The following is a 14,155-nucleotide window of genomic DNA, read 5'->3' as shown; positions in this document are numbered from 1 at the left end:
CTTATTTTCTTTACTTTGCAATCAGACGGTTGTGATGGTACCATTCACGCCTCAAAACGACACATCTTTTGTGTTTTCACTTATCTCATTACCACTCCCTTTGACCTTGCATCATGAAACCTAATCTCTCTCGCCCTGCAGCCTTTCAGAGACCTTTCCTTCAGTTCTTCCCACCTCCCCACTTTCACTTGCTCAGACCTGAAACGTCAATTCTGTTTCTCTCTCCAGAGATTCTTCCAGACCTGCTGAGTGTTTCCAGTTTTTACTGTTTTCATTTCATATTTTAAGCATTCAGTACTGTTCGTTTCTCCATTCCAAGCATTCTGATTGACACTTATTAATGATTCAATTCATTTAATCATACTTTAGATTTTTTATCAGTACTTTATGTCTTGAAATCTGATTAATTATTGAGCTATTTATCAGTGTCTTCAAATGTTGTTACAATTTCATCAATTCTCGCTTTTTCCTCACACTTCCTCTCACCAATATTAAATCCTTACTAATCTTAAATGGAAGGATCACCCCTTCAGTCAGTTTAACTTAGACAGATCAGTCAGTTTAACTGAGACTTGGGAAAGCATTTGGAAGCAGCAATTCAGGCCAAAATTAAGTTATTTGTGGATTAATTAAAGCCAGCACGGATTGGTTCAGGACAAATCGTGTTGAACTAAATTGCTTGAGTTTTATTAATGAGGCAACAGAGAGTGTTGATGAGGGTAACATAATTGATGTGCACATGAATTTCTAAAAGGCATTTGATACAGTACCAAGTAACAGGCTTGTCAATAAAGTTAAAGACCATGGGGCAGAGGCAGCATTGACTGAGCAGCAGGAAACAACACGCATGGAGAATGATTGTTTTTTCAGATTGAGGAAAAGTAGACAGTGGGATCACAAGGAGTCAGTGTTAAGACCACTGATTTCTTGATATATGTTAATGACCTAGACTTGTGTCTGCAGGGCAAAATTTCAAAATTTGAAAACAAAACCAAATTTTCAAGTTGTGTTCACAGTGAGGAGGATAGTGAGAAACTTTAAGAGGACATAGAGAAGACGGTGGAATGGGCAGACAAGTGGCAAATAAAATTTAATTCAGAGAGGTGTGAAGTGATTCATTTTGGGAGGAATAACGAGGATAGACAATAGAAAATAAAGGATACAAATGTAAAATGGTGCAGGAGCAGTTGAACCTGGGGCTTTATGTGCACAAATCATTGAAGGTAACAGGGCAGGCTGAGAAAGCAGTGAATAAATCACGTAGAATCATGGGCTTTATGAATAGAGGAATTAAGTATAAAAACAACCAAGTTAGAATAAACTTCAATAAAACACTGGTTTGGCACCAGGCACAGGATTGGGTCCAATTCTGAGCACCTCACCACAGGAAGAATGTGAGGCATTAGAAAGTGTGCAGAAAAGATTTATGAGAGATGAGGAACTTCAATTAGGTTGGGTGAAGTTGGGTTTGTTTTCCTTGGAAGGTGAACCGTTGTCTTGCATATTTTCTGGACCTTCTGTCTTCACTTCCTTCTGAAATTGTAGCCATTCAGTGGCGGGGGTGTTAAAGAAAGTCTTTCATGGCATTTGGGCAAGGCCAGCATTTGTTGCCCATCCCCAACTGCCCTTGAAGCAAATGGCTTGCCACACCATTCAGAGGGCCATTCAGAGTCAAACATATTTCGGTGGATCTGGAGTCACATGTAGGCCAGACCATGTAAGGATGGCAGATTTCCTTCTCGAAAAGGCATTAGTGAAACAGATGGTTTTTTTTAAATGATAACCGACAATGGTTTCATTGTCACTGTTACTGAGGCTAGCTTTAAATTCCAGATTTATTAATTGAATTTAAATTGAACCAGCTGCTGTGGTGGGACTTGAACCCAAGTCCCTAGAGTATTATCTGGCCTTCTGGATTACTGGTTTTGTGACATCGGCACGATGCCAACGCCCCCCCCCACCCCCCACCCCCATATATATTTTTAAAATTATTTTGTAAATAGTTTAATATTTGTCATTATATTGTTTCATGTGGTTTCTAATATGAGTTTCAGACAGTTCTGTGCTAAGTGGACGAGGTGTTTAAAGGTCATTCATTTCTCCCTTTGCATGTTAATGCTCATTAAAGACACAGAGAATAATGTCCTCATTAAGTATCAATGGCACTTAAATGGACAATTCCCACTTCCCTTCTTTTGGGTGTATAGTTGGTCTATACAATCAGGTTAATGTATAATTTGATTGCAAATTTTATTGAGTGCCCCAAATTTTAATTTACTGCCCCAATCTCCACATCGCAGCACAAAATGACCATTTCTCATTGGGCAGGCAATGGCGATGCCATTTCCCGGCATTCCCCGCGATGGTGAATGTGACCGATCCAGACTGCAAGCGAGCGGTGCGCAGGCGCAGTGCCGGACAGTGTCTGGAGCATGCGCAGTGTCAGTGATGGCGACGGGTAGAGAAGCTCCCTGGCAACGACAATAGTACAATAGAACACATAGGTGTTAAAGTTAAAGTTGGTGAGATCTTCTAAATGAATGTGCTAATTAAGAATGGATGGTAGGGCACTCAAGGTGTAAGCTCTAGTGGGGTTTTTCTTTAAATAATGGAAATAGGTGGGAAAAGGAAAATCTTTATAATTATTGGAAAAAAAAAAGGAAGGGGGAAACAGAAAGGGGGTGGGGATGGGGAGGGAGCTCACGACCTAAAGTTGTTGAATTCAATATTCAGTCCGGAAGGCTGTAAAGTCCCTAGTCGGAAGATGAGGTGTTGTTCCACCAGTTTGCGTTGGGCTTCATTGGAACAATGCAGCAAGCAAGGACAGGACATGTGGGCAAGAGAGCAGGGTGGAGTGTTAAAATGGCAAGCGACAGGGAGGTTGGGTCATTCTTGCGGACAGACCGCAGGTGTTCTGCAAAGCGGTCCGCCCCAGTTTACGTTTGGTCTCTCCAATGTAGAGGAGACCCACATGGTGTCCTCCGCAGCCGGTGAGGATGTGGATACGCGACGGGAGCAATGGAGCCGGCGGTTGGTCGGGAATGTTTTTAAACATCCGGTGAAGGCCTCAAACCCCGAACAGAGACCCGCAGGTCCTGGGTTTGCAGCTCCGGGGCTTTTAACCGAGACTTGACCCAGATTGAAGGCCGCCATCTTGTTTCAGAGGGGAGCAGGGCGCATGGGCGCAGGGCTTGATGACGACACAGTGGGCGGGGCTTCAGCGTACCTGTTTCCAACCGGGTCCAAGTGCCCGGAAAGTTTATATCCTCTGCAACAGGTATTCCAGCAGCTTTACCCACTTTCAGGCTGCAGGTGATGTTTGAAGCGTCGAGGAATCCACGGGCCTTGTATACATTCAGAGTGAGAGGTTGCAGCCCCTGTATAGTTACCTGAAGAGGATGATCCTCAACCTTTGTTGACACTGCTGTCCCATTCTTTGAATCTTCGTCTGACCAGTGTGGAGGGGGAGTGGGTAAGTCAGAGAATCTTCTCTTGAAACTGTTCATGGGCCAGGTTAAAACATGAATTTGTAGATCCAGAATGGGTGACACACATGGGGGTGGTCACACTGGCTGCCGATGTCTCTTCCGTGGTCTTGTCCGTGCCTGGGTGTCCCTGGAGAGGGAACATGCGGTGTCCATCGGTACGCTTGGTACCTCCCATAACCAGTGGGCACCTCAGGGTACAGAGTGTCTCACAGACACTGGAAAAAACATTCTGCTTTAGTTCGGAACGTTTCCTTTGCTTTTATTGGGACTTTGTTGCTGATTTGAGCTTCTTTTAGTTTGATTAGACCACATGTTTGGGGAAAGAATGTCCCAAAGAAACTTGAATTATCTGTTTTGAATTTCTATCCTGTACTTACAGTGATGGTTTTTGTAAACTCTTTTTACAGGGGAGAAGAGGGAGATGATTTGCAGATGGGAAACTCAAACCAAACATCACGTCAAGATCTGACCGCGTCACTCGATTCATCAAGACCTAAATATCATTGGACATTGACTGTGAAAGCAGATATATTTGTCTGTTCTGTCTGTGGGTAAAGATTTGAAACATTAGTGTGACTGGAAAAGAACCGAGACACACACTGAGTGTGTTCCAGTGAACTGACTGTAGAAGGAGCTTTAACCTGTTACACCACCTGAAACAAAGATTTCACCATGCACAGCAGGGAGAAACTGTGCAAGTGTACTGTGTGTGGACAAGAATTCAACTGATTATCCAACCCGGAGAGGCACAGGAACATCGACACCATGGAGAAACCGTGGAACTGCGGGGATTGTGGGAAGAGATTCAGATCCCCCTCTGAGCTGGAAACTCATGGACGCATTCACACTGGGGAGAGACCGTTTATCTGTTGCGATTGTGGGAAGGGATTCGCTCGACTAACTAACCTCACTTCACACCAACTTGTTCATTCAGACATGAGACCTTTTAAATGTTGTGACTGTGAGAAGAGCTTTAAAAGCAAAAAGAATCTGCTAATACACCAGCGAGTTCACACTGGGGAGAGGCCATTCACCTGCTTTGACTGCGGGAAGGGATTCGCTCAGTTATCCAACCTGCTGCGACACCAGAGAGTTCACACTGGAGAGAGGCCATTCACCTGCTCCAGGTGTGGGAAGGGATTCACTCAGTTAAGTACCCTCACTTCACATCAACTTGTTCACTCTGACAAGAGACCTTTTAAATGTTCTGACTGTGAAAATTGCTTTAAAAGCAAAAAGATTCTATTGATACACCAGAGAATTCACACTGGGGAGAAACCATTCACCTGCTCCAAGTGTGGGAATGGATTCACTCAACTAACCCAGCTCACTTCACATCAGCGTGTTCACTCTGAAAAGAGACCTTTTAGATGTTCTGACTGTGTGAAAAGCTATAAAAGCAAAGTGGATCTGCTGACACACCAGCGAGTTCACACTGGAGAAAGGCCATTCACGTGTTCCATGTGTGGGATGGGATTCATTCACCCATCCCTCCGGCTGAAACACCAGCGAGTTCACACTGGAGAGAGGCCGTTCACCTGCTCCGTGTGTGGGAAGGGATTCAGTCATTCATCCACCCTGCAGACACATCAGTGTATTCACAAGTGACTGCAGGGGTTGGATTCTGCTGTTAATCACATCCAGGAGTGAACCATGTTTATTCTGACATTTGGGGTTTGTTTTTGCTGATGTTAATAATCCCAGTAACTGGGCTGGAGTTTAATATTCTGGATAAAGGTTAAATAAATCAGCTTAGTGTCAAATACACAGTGCTCGAGTCCATGATTTCTCTAAGAAAAGAGGAGACTGATTGATATTCTGTTAATGACTTTTCTGGCCTTGGTCCTTCTCTCCTTTGTTAAAGGAAGATGTGCATTTATATAGCACCTTTCACAGCTTCAGGATTTTCCAAAGTGCTTTACAGGCAGTGAAGTCTTTTTGAAGTGTAGTCCCTGTGTAATGTGGGAAATGCATGTCGGACCAGCCGTGAGCTTGGTCCAAACCATGGAGTCCCTCATCTTGCAGGAAATCCACCCCAGCCACAAGGACAAGGTTCTGATGGCACCATCCCGGGTGTCTCAGTGGGATCCATGAGGTCGCTGGACATAACACGTCACCCAACAGTGATTGATCCCAAACAGCAAACCCCCAACAAGGGACTGGTGAGTTTCCCCTCTCACAGACCACAATGCGACTGGCGAAGAGTTCGTGTCTCATGGTTTTGATCCCTGGAAAAGCAAAAACGAGCCATGCGAGGCCATGAAGACCCCAACACCAACAACAAACTGGTCTGTGTGGTTCAGGGCTATAGAGAAACACAAACAACAAACTGGTCCTGTGTGGGTCAAGACTCCGGGTACAGAGTGACAGAGAAACACAAACAATAAACTGGTCCTGTGTGGGTCAACACTCCGGGTACAGAGTGACAGAGAAGCACAAACAACAAACTGGTCCTGTGTGGGTCAAGACTCCAGATACAGGGTGACAGAGAAACACAAACAACAAACTGGTCCTGTGTGGGTCAGGACTTTGGGTACAGAGTGACTGAGAAACAGAAACAACAAACTGGTCCTGTGTGGGTCAAGACTCCGGGTACAGAGTGACAGAGAAATGCAAATGCCAATACCAACCCAACACCTGGGTGGAGACCTACCCAAGAAAGAGGGGATTTTAACAATGACAAGACACCCCAGCACAAGCCAGAGAAACAGATTCTGGAAACTTAACTGCACAAAACCAATCACGGTGGATGAAATATTTAAACCAGATAGTGTCCAAGCCATAGAAAAGGAGTGCCTTAATCTGAATCAAACAATTCTTCACATTACCAAATCATTTAAACCCACAATGATACCAGAGAAGTTCCGAAACAGAGGCTATATTTTTTAGCAGTGTGAAATAATACAATGCACAAATCCAAACAAACTGAGAGAAATTCCATAGAAAAATCAAACAAGACGACTTTTCTGATTACTCAATTTCAGATAGGCCAAGTTCATCGCACAGATCAGATTGGATTTCTCCAGAGAATGAAATGAACACTGAAATATCTGACTTCATCGAAGCAACTCAGGTATCGAGAGAATCCCTGATGTAAAGGATAAACAAAACCTCATGAGGATAGAAAGACAAGCGATCAGAGAATTAAAAGTCAATACAGATATTGCCATAAAACCAGCAGACAAAGGCAGTAACATAGATATGGACAGACAACAAAACCTTATTGAAGCGAACAGACAACTTAACAAGACAGATTACTGCACCAAGTGAACTAAGTCCATGTATTAACAGAGACAAAAAGAAGTTAAGGACAGACTAACAGAACTTAAATATTCCAACTACATGAATCGAAAACAGATGGAATACCTGAAGGGACAGCAGCCACACCCAAGGACATTTTACAAAATACTTAAACAGCTGGACACCTGGATGGTATCATGAGAAATCCTCCAAATTTCTATTACAGACTGTGACAGAGAATCATATAGAATGGCAGAAGACATTGATTCATTTAGAATACCCCCACCCCAGCTCAATATTACCCCAATTACATTAAGGATACTTACCATTCAGTAAACTCCCTCACTGTACCCTCCCGACAGCCTACTCTTCACAATGGATGTTGAGAGTTTGGGCAGCAACATAGAAACAGAGGGATTCTAGCCATCTAAAACAGAGAAAATAGGAGCAGGAGTAGGCCATTCAGCCCTTTGAGCCTGCTCCACCATTCATTGTGATCATGGCTGATCATCTAACTCAATAGCCTGCTCCTGCTTTTTCCCCATATCCTTCGATCCCTTTCGTCCCAAGAGCTATATCTAACTCCTTCTGGAAAACATACAATGCTTTGGCCTCAACTGCTTTCTGTGGTAATGAAATTCACCCACTCTCTGGGTGAAGAAATTTCTCCTCATCTCAGTACATCTTGAATAAAGTTCCACAATCTCATAGACCAGGCAAAGCCATAATCTGATTATTATATCTGGGACTAACAAAAAACAACTTTGAATTCAGATGGAGAATACAATCTTCAAATTAAAGATATAGCCACTGGCAAAAAATTTGCACACCCCTGCCCCTCCCCCCATGTTAATATATAAATGTGTGGGGGAATGGGAAGAGAGTGTTTTCAAAGAATGTTCCAAGCTACCATTATGTTATTACAGATTTCTAGATAATACGTGAGGAGTTTGGTCACACACGGAGACAGAACTGGAGGAATCTGTACAAACAATCACTATCTGACTATCAAAATCAAAGTTACAACAATGTTAAGAAACGTGAACTTACCTGTATCTCTGTGATGTTTTCTGGCTGGAGACTGAGGACTAGGAGTTCCAGCACGTGTCCAGAGTGGGACAGACAGCACGGGCTCAGGAGAAGAGATTGAACCATTGGGAGGTGTGCAGTTATTGAGGCAATCCGAGTCAGAGCAGCTTTGAGGGATGTGAGAGTCTGGATTCTTGAAAGTGGAGACCCTTGTGAGGGAGATGGAGTTTTCACGAGATTGTCTGACTCACAGTGAACACAGACATCTGGGTGGGTTGCTGAGAAATCTGTGGGATCTGTCTTGACTGTCTGTCATTTAATGTGCAGTGCATTATGCTGCCTGTTACTTCATATTTTTCTCATGTTAATTCTGAATATTAGAATATGAGATAGGTATTGTCAATTGTTTTACTTTTCTGACTTTGTATAATAAAGTTTAACTTGTTTGTTTAAAACCGTGGAAGCTTGTAATTTTATTCTCTTAGTCAGTACTTGAGATTTCAAATATTGTCTACTTTAAACAAAAAGTTACTGGTCCCTAACCAGATTGAAACAATAAATACAGAAATAAAATGAATTTCTTAGATACCACAGAGTTCAAACTAACACAAGAAGATAACACAAAACACATTAGCAACAGAGGTTTTCTTCAAACCAACAGACACGCGCACCCTATTACATACCAAAAGACACCATGTTAAACACACCTTCCATGGATTAGTGAATTCACACCTGATGCGATTCCATGGCATTTGTACAGAACAGGTAGATTTAACAGTGTAGTCAATACCTTATTCACTGCGTTGTGGCAGAGGGGATACGCAAAAAGGTTCCTTAAACATAGCAAATCCAATCTTTGGAAAAAAATTAGACAACCTTCCAAGATTAAATAGATCAGGCCCCGAAAATAACACTTATTATGGGATATTGCAATAAGACCCTACATGTAAAGAAAGTAATTAAAAATAATTTTGAAAACTTAAATGAAGGAATCGCCTCATTAAACCAATATAATAACAGCCTTTAGAAGGAATAAAAACCGAAAGGATCTTTTCGTTAGCAGCAAGGCGAGCACACAAACCACACCAAATTGTGGGAATAGAAACTGTATAACATTCAAGCACTTCAAAGTCCTGAAAACAAGACAAAAATTCAACACAAGGAAAACACCCCTTTAAACGACAGAATCACATGTGAACAGCAATGTTGTCTATGCAATATGATATAAATATCACAAAATCTGATACATGGGAGAGACAAGTAACAGGTTAAGAACTAGACTCGCATCGTGACATGAGAAGGAAGAAAGAACAGGAAGTCATCAACAAACATTTTATTGAATATGGACGGGACCCTTTGGAAATGACAAGACTGGAAACAAATCTAAATTGGTTTACATTGCCAAGGAAGAGCAAAGAGGGACAGTGGATTCCAAATTTAGTAACAATGTCACCAAAAGACTTAAAGAAAAAAAATGACAGTGTTAATAAAGAAAACTGTTAATCTGTTTATGAACTTGAATGACTCCCACTCTGAGAGGTTTGGTGAGATGGGAAAGAGCTATTCACACTTCCAGGGAAATCACTGTCAATGAGTTTACCCTTGTGAAAATGCGCCTTGGATTTCAGATGTCGTCACATATCTGGGTAGGTCCATTTCCAATTTACTTGAAGCCTCCTAGAAGCTTGGCAAATATTGCAGTTGGAAAAGGTCAGCTGACCTTTGGCAGCTATTTTTAAGGTTCTTTGCGCCCATTTAAAAGAAATGTTAGCTTTTTTTAACAAAATCTACCACATCACAACACTACATACGTGACAATATTCTCCCTCTTCCAGTCCTTTAAGTGGGTGACTTAGGCTCTGGCTTAATCCCACACTTCACTCTAATTCTACCAAATAACATAACAAACAACAACAAAACATCTTTCATGACTTTATTAGTCATTTTGAATGTTCCAGATGTGAATGTGGTCATGTGGTTGAGCAGTGTGTGGTACTGGAGTTAGGATCTTGTCTCTTTGGAGCTGTGGGTTTGAATCCCACCACTGCTAAAGTTTTGGGTGGTTTGCTCTGCTAGGTTGTTCCAGAAAGTTCTTCATGTGGGCAAGGGGCAGCTGAGCTGTGCAGTGTTTCATTCTGGTTGGGAGAATGAGGAGAGACAGAGACAGTAAATTACAGGTGACCAGGAAAGGGTGGGGGAAGGGCACAGACTGGATGGACCGAATACTGTTTTTCTCTGTAACACTCCGTATCCATTCTATCATCCTTCCCGAGTAGTTGTGGCCGAGTGGTTAAGGTGATGGGTTTGAAATCCAGTGGGTTCTCCTCACGCAGGTTGGAAATCTGTCAACTCCACTTCTCATCATTCCTGATTATAACCAATCACAGAATTAGTTATCGGTTAAATGGAATAAAAACCATCCAAATTCCCCGTGTTTCTTATTTCCATTCATCCCAAACATTCTCTAAATTTGCAGTCTGAAATGGAACAATAATTGGCCTGGTTGGTGACATCCTTGCTTTCTGGGTGTTTGTCTCTCCTTAGGCCTCTGTCACTCTCGGGGCATATGTCTGTACGTGTTCCTCTGTGTGTGTCAATGTCGTTCAGTTCCCTGAGGGGGTGAACATATTTTTACCATCACAAACTTTATTCACATCAGTTGTGTAGCTTCGTAATAAAATATTACAGAGAAAAAAATATCAGGGGTTTGTCTCTTTCTATGTATGGACGACTATAACAACAACTTACATTTATTCATCAGTTCAACATAAACATCCCACAGGAGAATTATGTAACAAAATATGGCACTGACCCACATAAGGAGACATTAGGTCAGATGGCCAAAAGCTTGGTCAAAGAGGTGGGTTTTAAGAAGAGTCTTAAAGGAGGAAAGTGAGGTAGAGGCAGTGAGGTTCAGGGAGGGAATTCCAGAGCTTGGGGCCTCGGCAATGAAACCACGGTCACCAATGGTGGAGGGATTCTGATTGGGAATGTACAAGGGGCCAGAATTAGAGGGGCACAGATATCACAGAAGCTTGTGGGGTTCGAGGAGGTCACAGAGATAGGGAGGGTGAGGGCATGTAGGGATTTGAACACAAGGATGAGAACTTTAAAATAAAGACACTTCTTGACTCGGAGCCAATATGGGTCAGCAAGTACGTGGGAGACAGAGGATTGGGACTTGCCATGAGTTAAGACATGGGCAGCAGTTTTGGATGAACTCAATTTATGGAGGGTAGAAAATTAGGTCAAAAATGAACAAGCTGGACTTCAAATGTAGTAATCTCTGGATTATTCCTAGTGTCATGTGCAAGTAAGTACAGAAATAGGAAGATAAGACAGATGAATGTGTGGCTGGAAAGATAGTGCAGGAGGGAGGGCTTTAGATTCCTAGGGCACTGGGATTGGCTCTGGTGAAGATGGCACCTGTACAAGCTGGACAGACTGCAAGTGAACAGAGCCGGGACTGAGTTCCTGGCAGGGTGTTTTGCTCGTGCCATTGGGAGGGGCTTTAAACTAAATTGGCAGGGGTGTGGGAACCAGGAGAGAGCGTTAGAGAGGAATACCAGGGTGCACAAAATATGGGGAGAGACCGATAGCACGAGAAAATAGAATAATAAGTTAATAGTTGGAGTCGGAGCAAGGGAGAACATCATAAAGACTAAATCAGGGTTAGTGTGCATGTATGTGAATGCATGGAATATTGTAAATAAGATTGGGGAGTTACAAGTGCAGATGCATGGAAATATAATGTTGTGGCAACAACAGACCTGGCTCAAGGAAGAGCAAGATATTCCTAGGTACAAGGTGTTCAGAAAAGATAGAAAAGGAGGAGGGGTGGCAGTATTGGTTAAGGAGAGTATTGCAATGCTGGAGAAAGAGGATGTCCCAGAGGGTTCAAGGACAGAATCAATTTAGTTACAGCTAAGGAACAAAAAGGGTGCAATTACATTCTTTGGTGTCTATAGACCATCGGGAAGGATGCAGAGGAACAAATCTTCAGGGAAATTAGAGATGCAGACATCATAGAGCAATTATAATGGGGGACTTTAGTTACCCGAATGTAGACTGGGACAATGGTAGTGTAAAGGGAGGAGAGGGGCAAGAGTTCCTATATTGTGTTCAGGAGAATTTTCTACAGCAGTGTGTGTCCAGTACAACAAGAAAGGATGCACTGTTGGACCTGATTCTTGGAAAAGAGGTGGGCCAAGTAGATCAAGTGTCAGTGGGGGAACATTTAGGAGACAGTGATCATTGTATCATAAGGTTTAGGATGATGTTAGAAAAGGACAATGTGCAATCCAGGGTGAGAATAATTAACTGGGGGAGAGCAGACTTCAATGGGGCAAGAACAGAGCTAGGCTGGATAAACTAGAACCAAATGTGGGTGGGGAAAAACAGCTGAAGAAATGGTTCGGGCACAGTCAAGGTATAATTCCTCCAAAGGGAAAGGTAGGGCAATCAAATCCAGAGCTGGCTGGAGGATAAAGGAGATAGAAATCAAGATTAAGTAGAAAAAAGTGTGCTTATGACAGGTGTCAGGTAGAAAATACAATTGAGAACAAAGCTGAATACAGAAGGTTCGGGGGGGAGGAGAGAAAGCAAATAGGGATCATGAGAAAAGACTGGCAGCCAACATAATGGGGAATCCCAATGTCTCCTATTGAAACAAAAATAGTAAGAGGATGGTCAAAGGAAAATAGGACTGATCAGGGACTAAAAAGGGGATTTGCACAGGGAGGCAATAGGCATGGCTGAGGGGTTAAATGAACACTTTGCATCTGTCTTTACCAAGGAAGCAGATGCTACCAAGGCCCCGGTGACAGAGGAGGAAACCTTGTCACTAAAAGGATTCAAAATTAATGAGGAGGAAGTGTTGGATAAACTGTCGGTATTTAAGGTTGTTAAGGCACCGGGACCGGATGAGATGCAACCAAAGATATTGAAGGAAGTAAGAGCGGAAATTACAAGGGTATTGGCCATAATTTTTCAGTCTTCCGCAGGCTCGGAGGAGGTTCCAGCGGATGGAGAATTGCAAACGTTATGTCCTTGTTCAAAAAAGGCTGTAAGGATAAGCCCAGCAATTACAGACCAATCAGTTTCACTTCAGGGGTTGGGAAGCTTCTCGGGATAATTATACGGGATAGAATTAGCGGTCAGATGGAAAAATATGGGCTGATTAGGCAGAGCCAGCATGGATTTCAAAAGGAGAAATCATGTTTAACTAACTTGCTGGAGTGTTTTGAAGAGGTAACAGGGAGGGTTGATGAGGTTAATGCTGTTGATGTGGTGCACATGGACTTTCAAAAGGCATTTGATGCAGTGCCACACAACAGACTTATAAGAAAGCTTATTGCTCATGGAATAAAAGGGACAGTGGCAACGTGGATACAAAATTGGATGAGTAATAGGAAACAAAGGGTAATGGCCAATGGATATTTTTCAGGCTTGAGGAAGGTTTGTAGCATCTGCGGCTTCGGTGCCGTAATAATTCTGTGATTCTGTGATTGACACATCACCTGTCCTGCCATCCTTAATGTGTTTTAAATAATTACTCAATTATATTAATCACCTATTTATATTGCTTTTTTATATATTAACTTTACCTCCAATTTGAATACTATTTTAAACCTTAAGAATAGAATATGCCTTAACCACACACCAGTTACTCACCAAACAGCTAGCTCCTTTCCCTGTAGTAGAGCAAGAACCAATTCCAACAGTGTGAGAAAGATAAAAAAAAGGAAATGAGCATCTCCTCCCTCCACTTCACCGAACTCCCCCCCTCACCAAACTCCAAGTATGCACTCGTTTGCCTTAGCTGCTCTGAAGAGGCCTGTATTTATAGCCAACTGAACAGGGGCTAGAATAACCAGATTCAACCAGTTAGCGAATTAACTACTCAGCTCTCACAACAGAGTGAATTTACCCTGTCTAAGCTGCAAGAAAACAAGAACTTAGCCTGCTTACACAGCACTTTCTAGTTACTGCTATGGGAGTAAAGGTTATTGGGGGTAGGCTCCTTGTGGAGTTGAAGCCACAATCAGATCAGCCATGATCTTATTGATTGGCCTACTCCTGCTCTTAATTAATATGTTCAATACAGCACGTTTGATACAGAGCTGAGTTATTTGACTTATATTCACAATATTAACCACGATAACTGGGCTAGAGTTTATCAGCAGAAACAGACCCCAGTGAACATGATTCAGTCCTGGATGTGATTAACAGCAAAATCCAACCACTGTAGTTACTTGTGAACTCGCTGGTGTGTCAGCAGGTGGGATGACTGAGTGAATCTCTTCCCACATTTGGAGCAGGTGAACGGTCTCTCCCCAGTGTGAACTCGCTGATGTGTCAGCAGGTAGGATGACTGAGTGAATCCCTTCCCACACTCG

General features: G+C 42.6%; 1 protein-coding gene and 1 long non-coding RNA gene across 2 annotated transcripts; one reads left to right on the top strand and one right to left on the bottom strand.

Annotated features, from left to right (window-relative positions):
* Positions 1 to 3,137: 3,137 nt before the first annotated feature.
* LOC121292947 (gastrula zinc finger protein XlCGF7.1-like) lies at positions 3,138 to 5,786 on the top strand. The gene is made up of 2 exons (XM_041215454.1): positions 3,138 to 3,472; positions 3,896 to 5,786. Exon 2 carries the CDS (start codon positions 4,254 to 4,256, stop codon positions 5,094 to 5,096), a length of 843 nt encoding a protein of 280 aa, XP_041071388.1. The 5' UTR covers positions 3,138 to 3,472; positions 3,896 to 4,253; the 3' UTR covers positions 5,097 to 5,786.
* Positions 5,787 to 9,075: 3,289 nt separating this feature from the next.
* LOC121292961 lies at positions 9,076 to 13,720 on the bottom strand. The gene is made up of 2 exons (XR_005946395.1): positions 13,431 to 13,720; positions 9,076 to 10,368 (listed from the first exon to the last, which is right to left on the bottom strand). It is a non-coding gene; the product is annotated as an uncharacterized LOC121292961 (long non-coding RNA).
* Between the last annotated feature and the right edge of the window lie 435 nt (positions 13,721 to 14,155).

This window comes from Carcharodon carcharias, chromosome 21 (assembly GCF_017639515.1).
Source record: "Carcharodon carcharias isolate sCarCar2 chromosome 21, sCarCar2.pri, whole genome shotgun sequence".
In the NCBI taxonomy this organism is placed as follows: domain Eukaryota; kingdom Metazoa; phylum Chordata; class Chondrichthyes; order Lamniformes; family Lamnidae; genus Carcharodon; species Carcharodon carcharias.
This window is presented reverse-complemented; position numbering and strand designations above follow the sequence as displayed.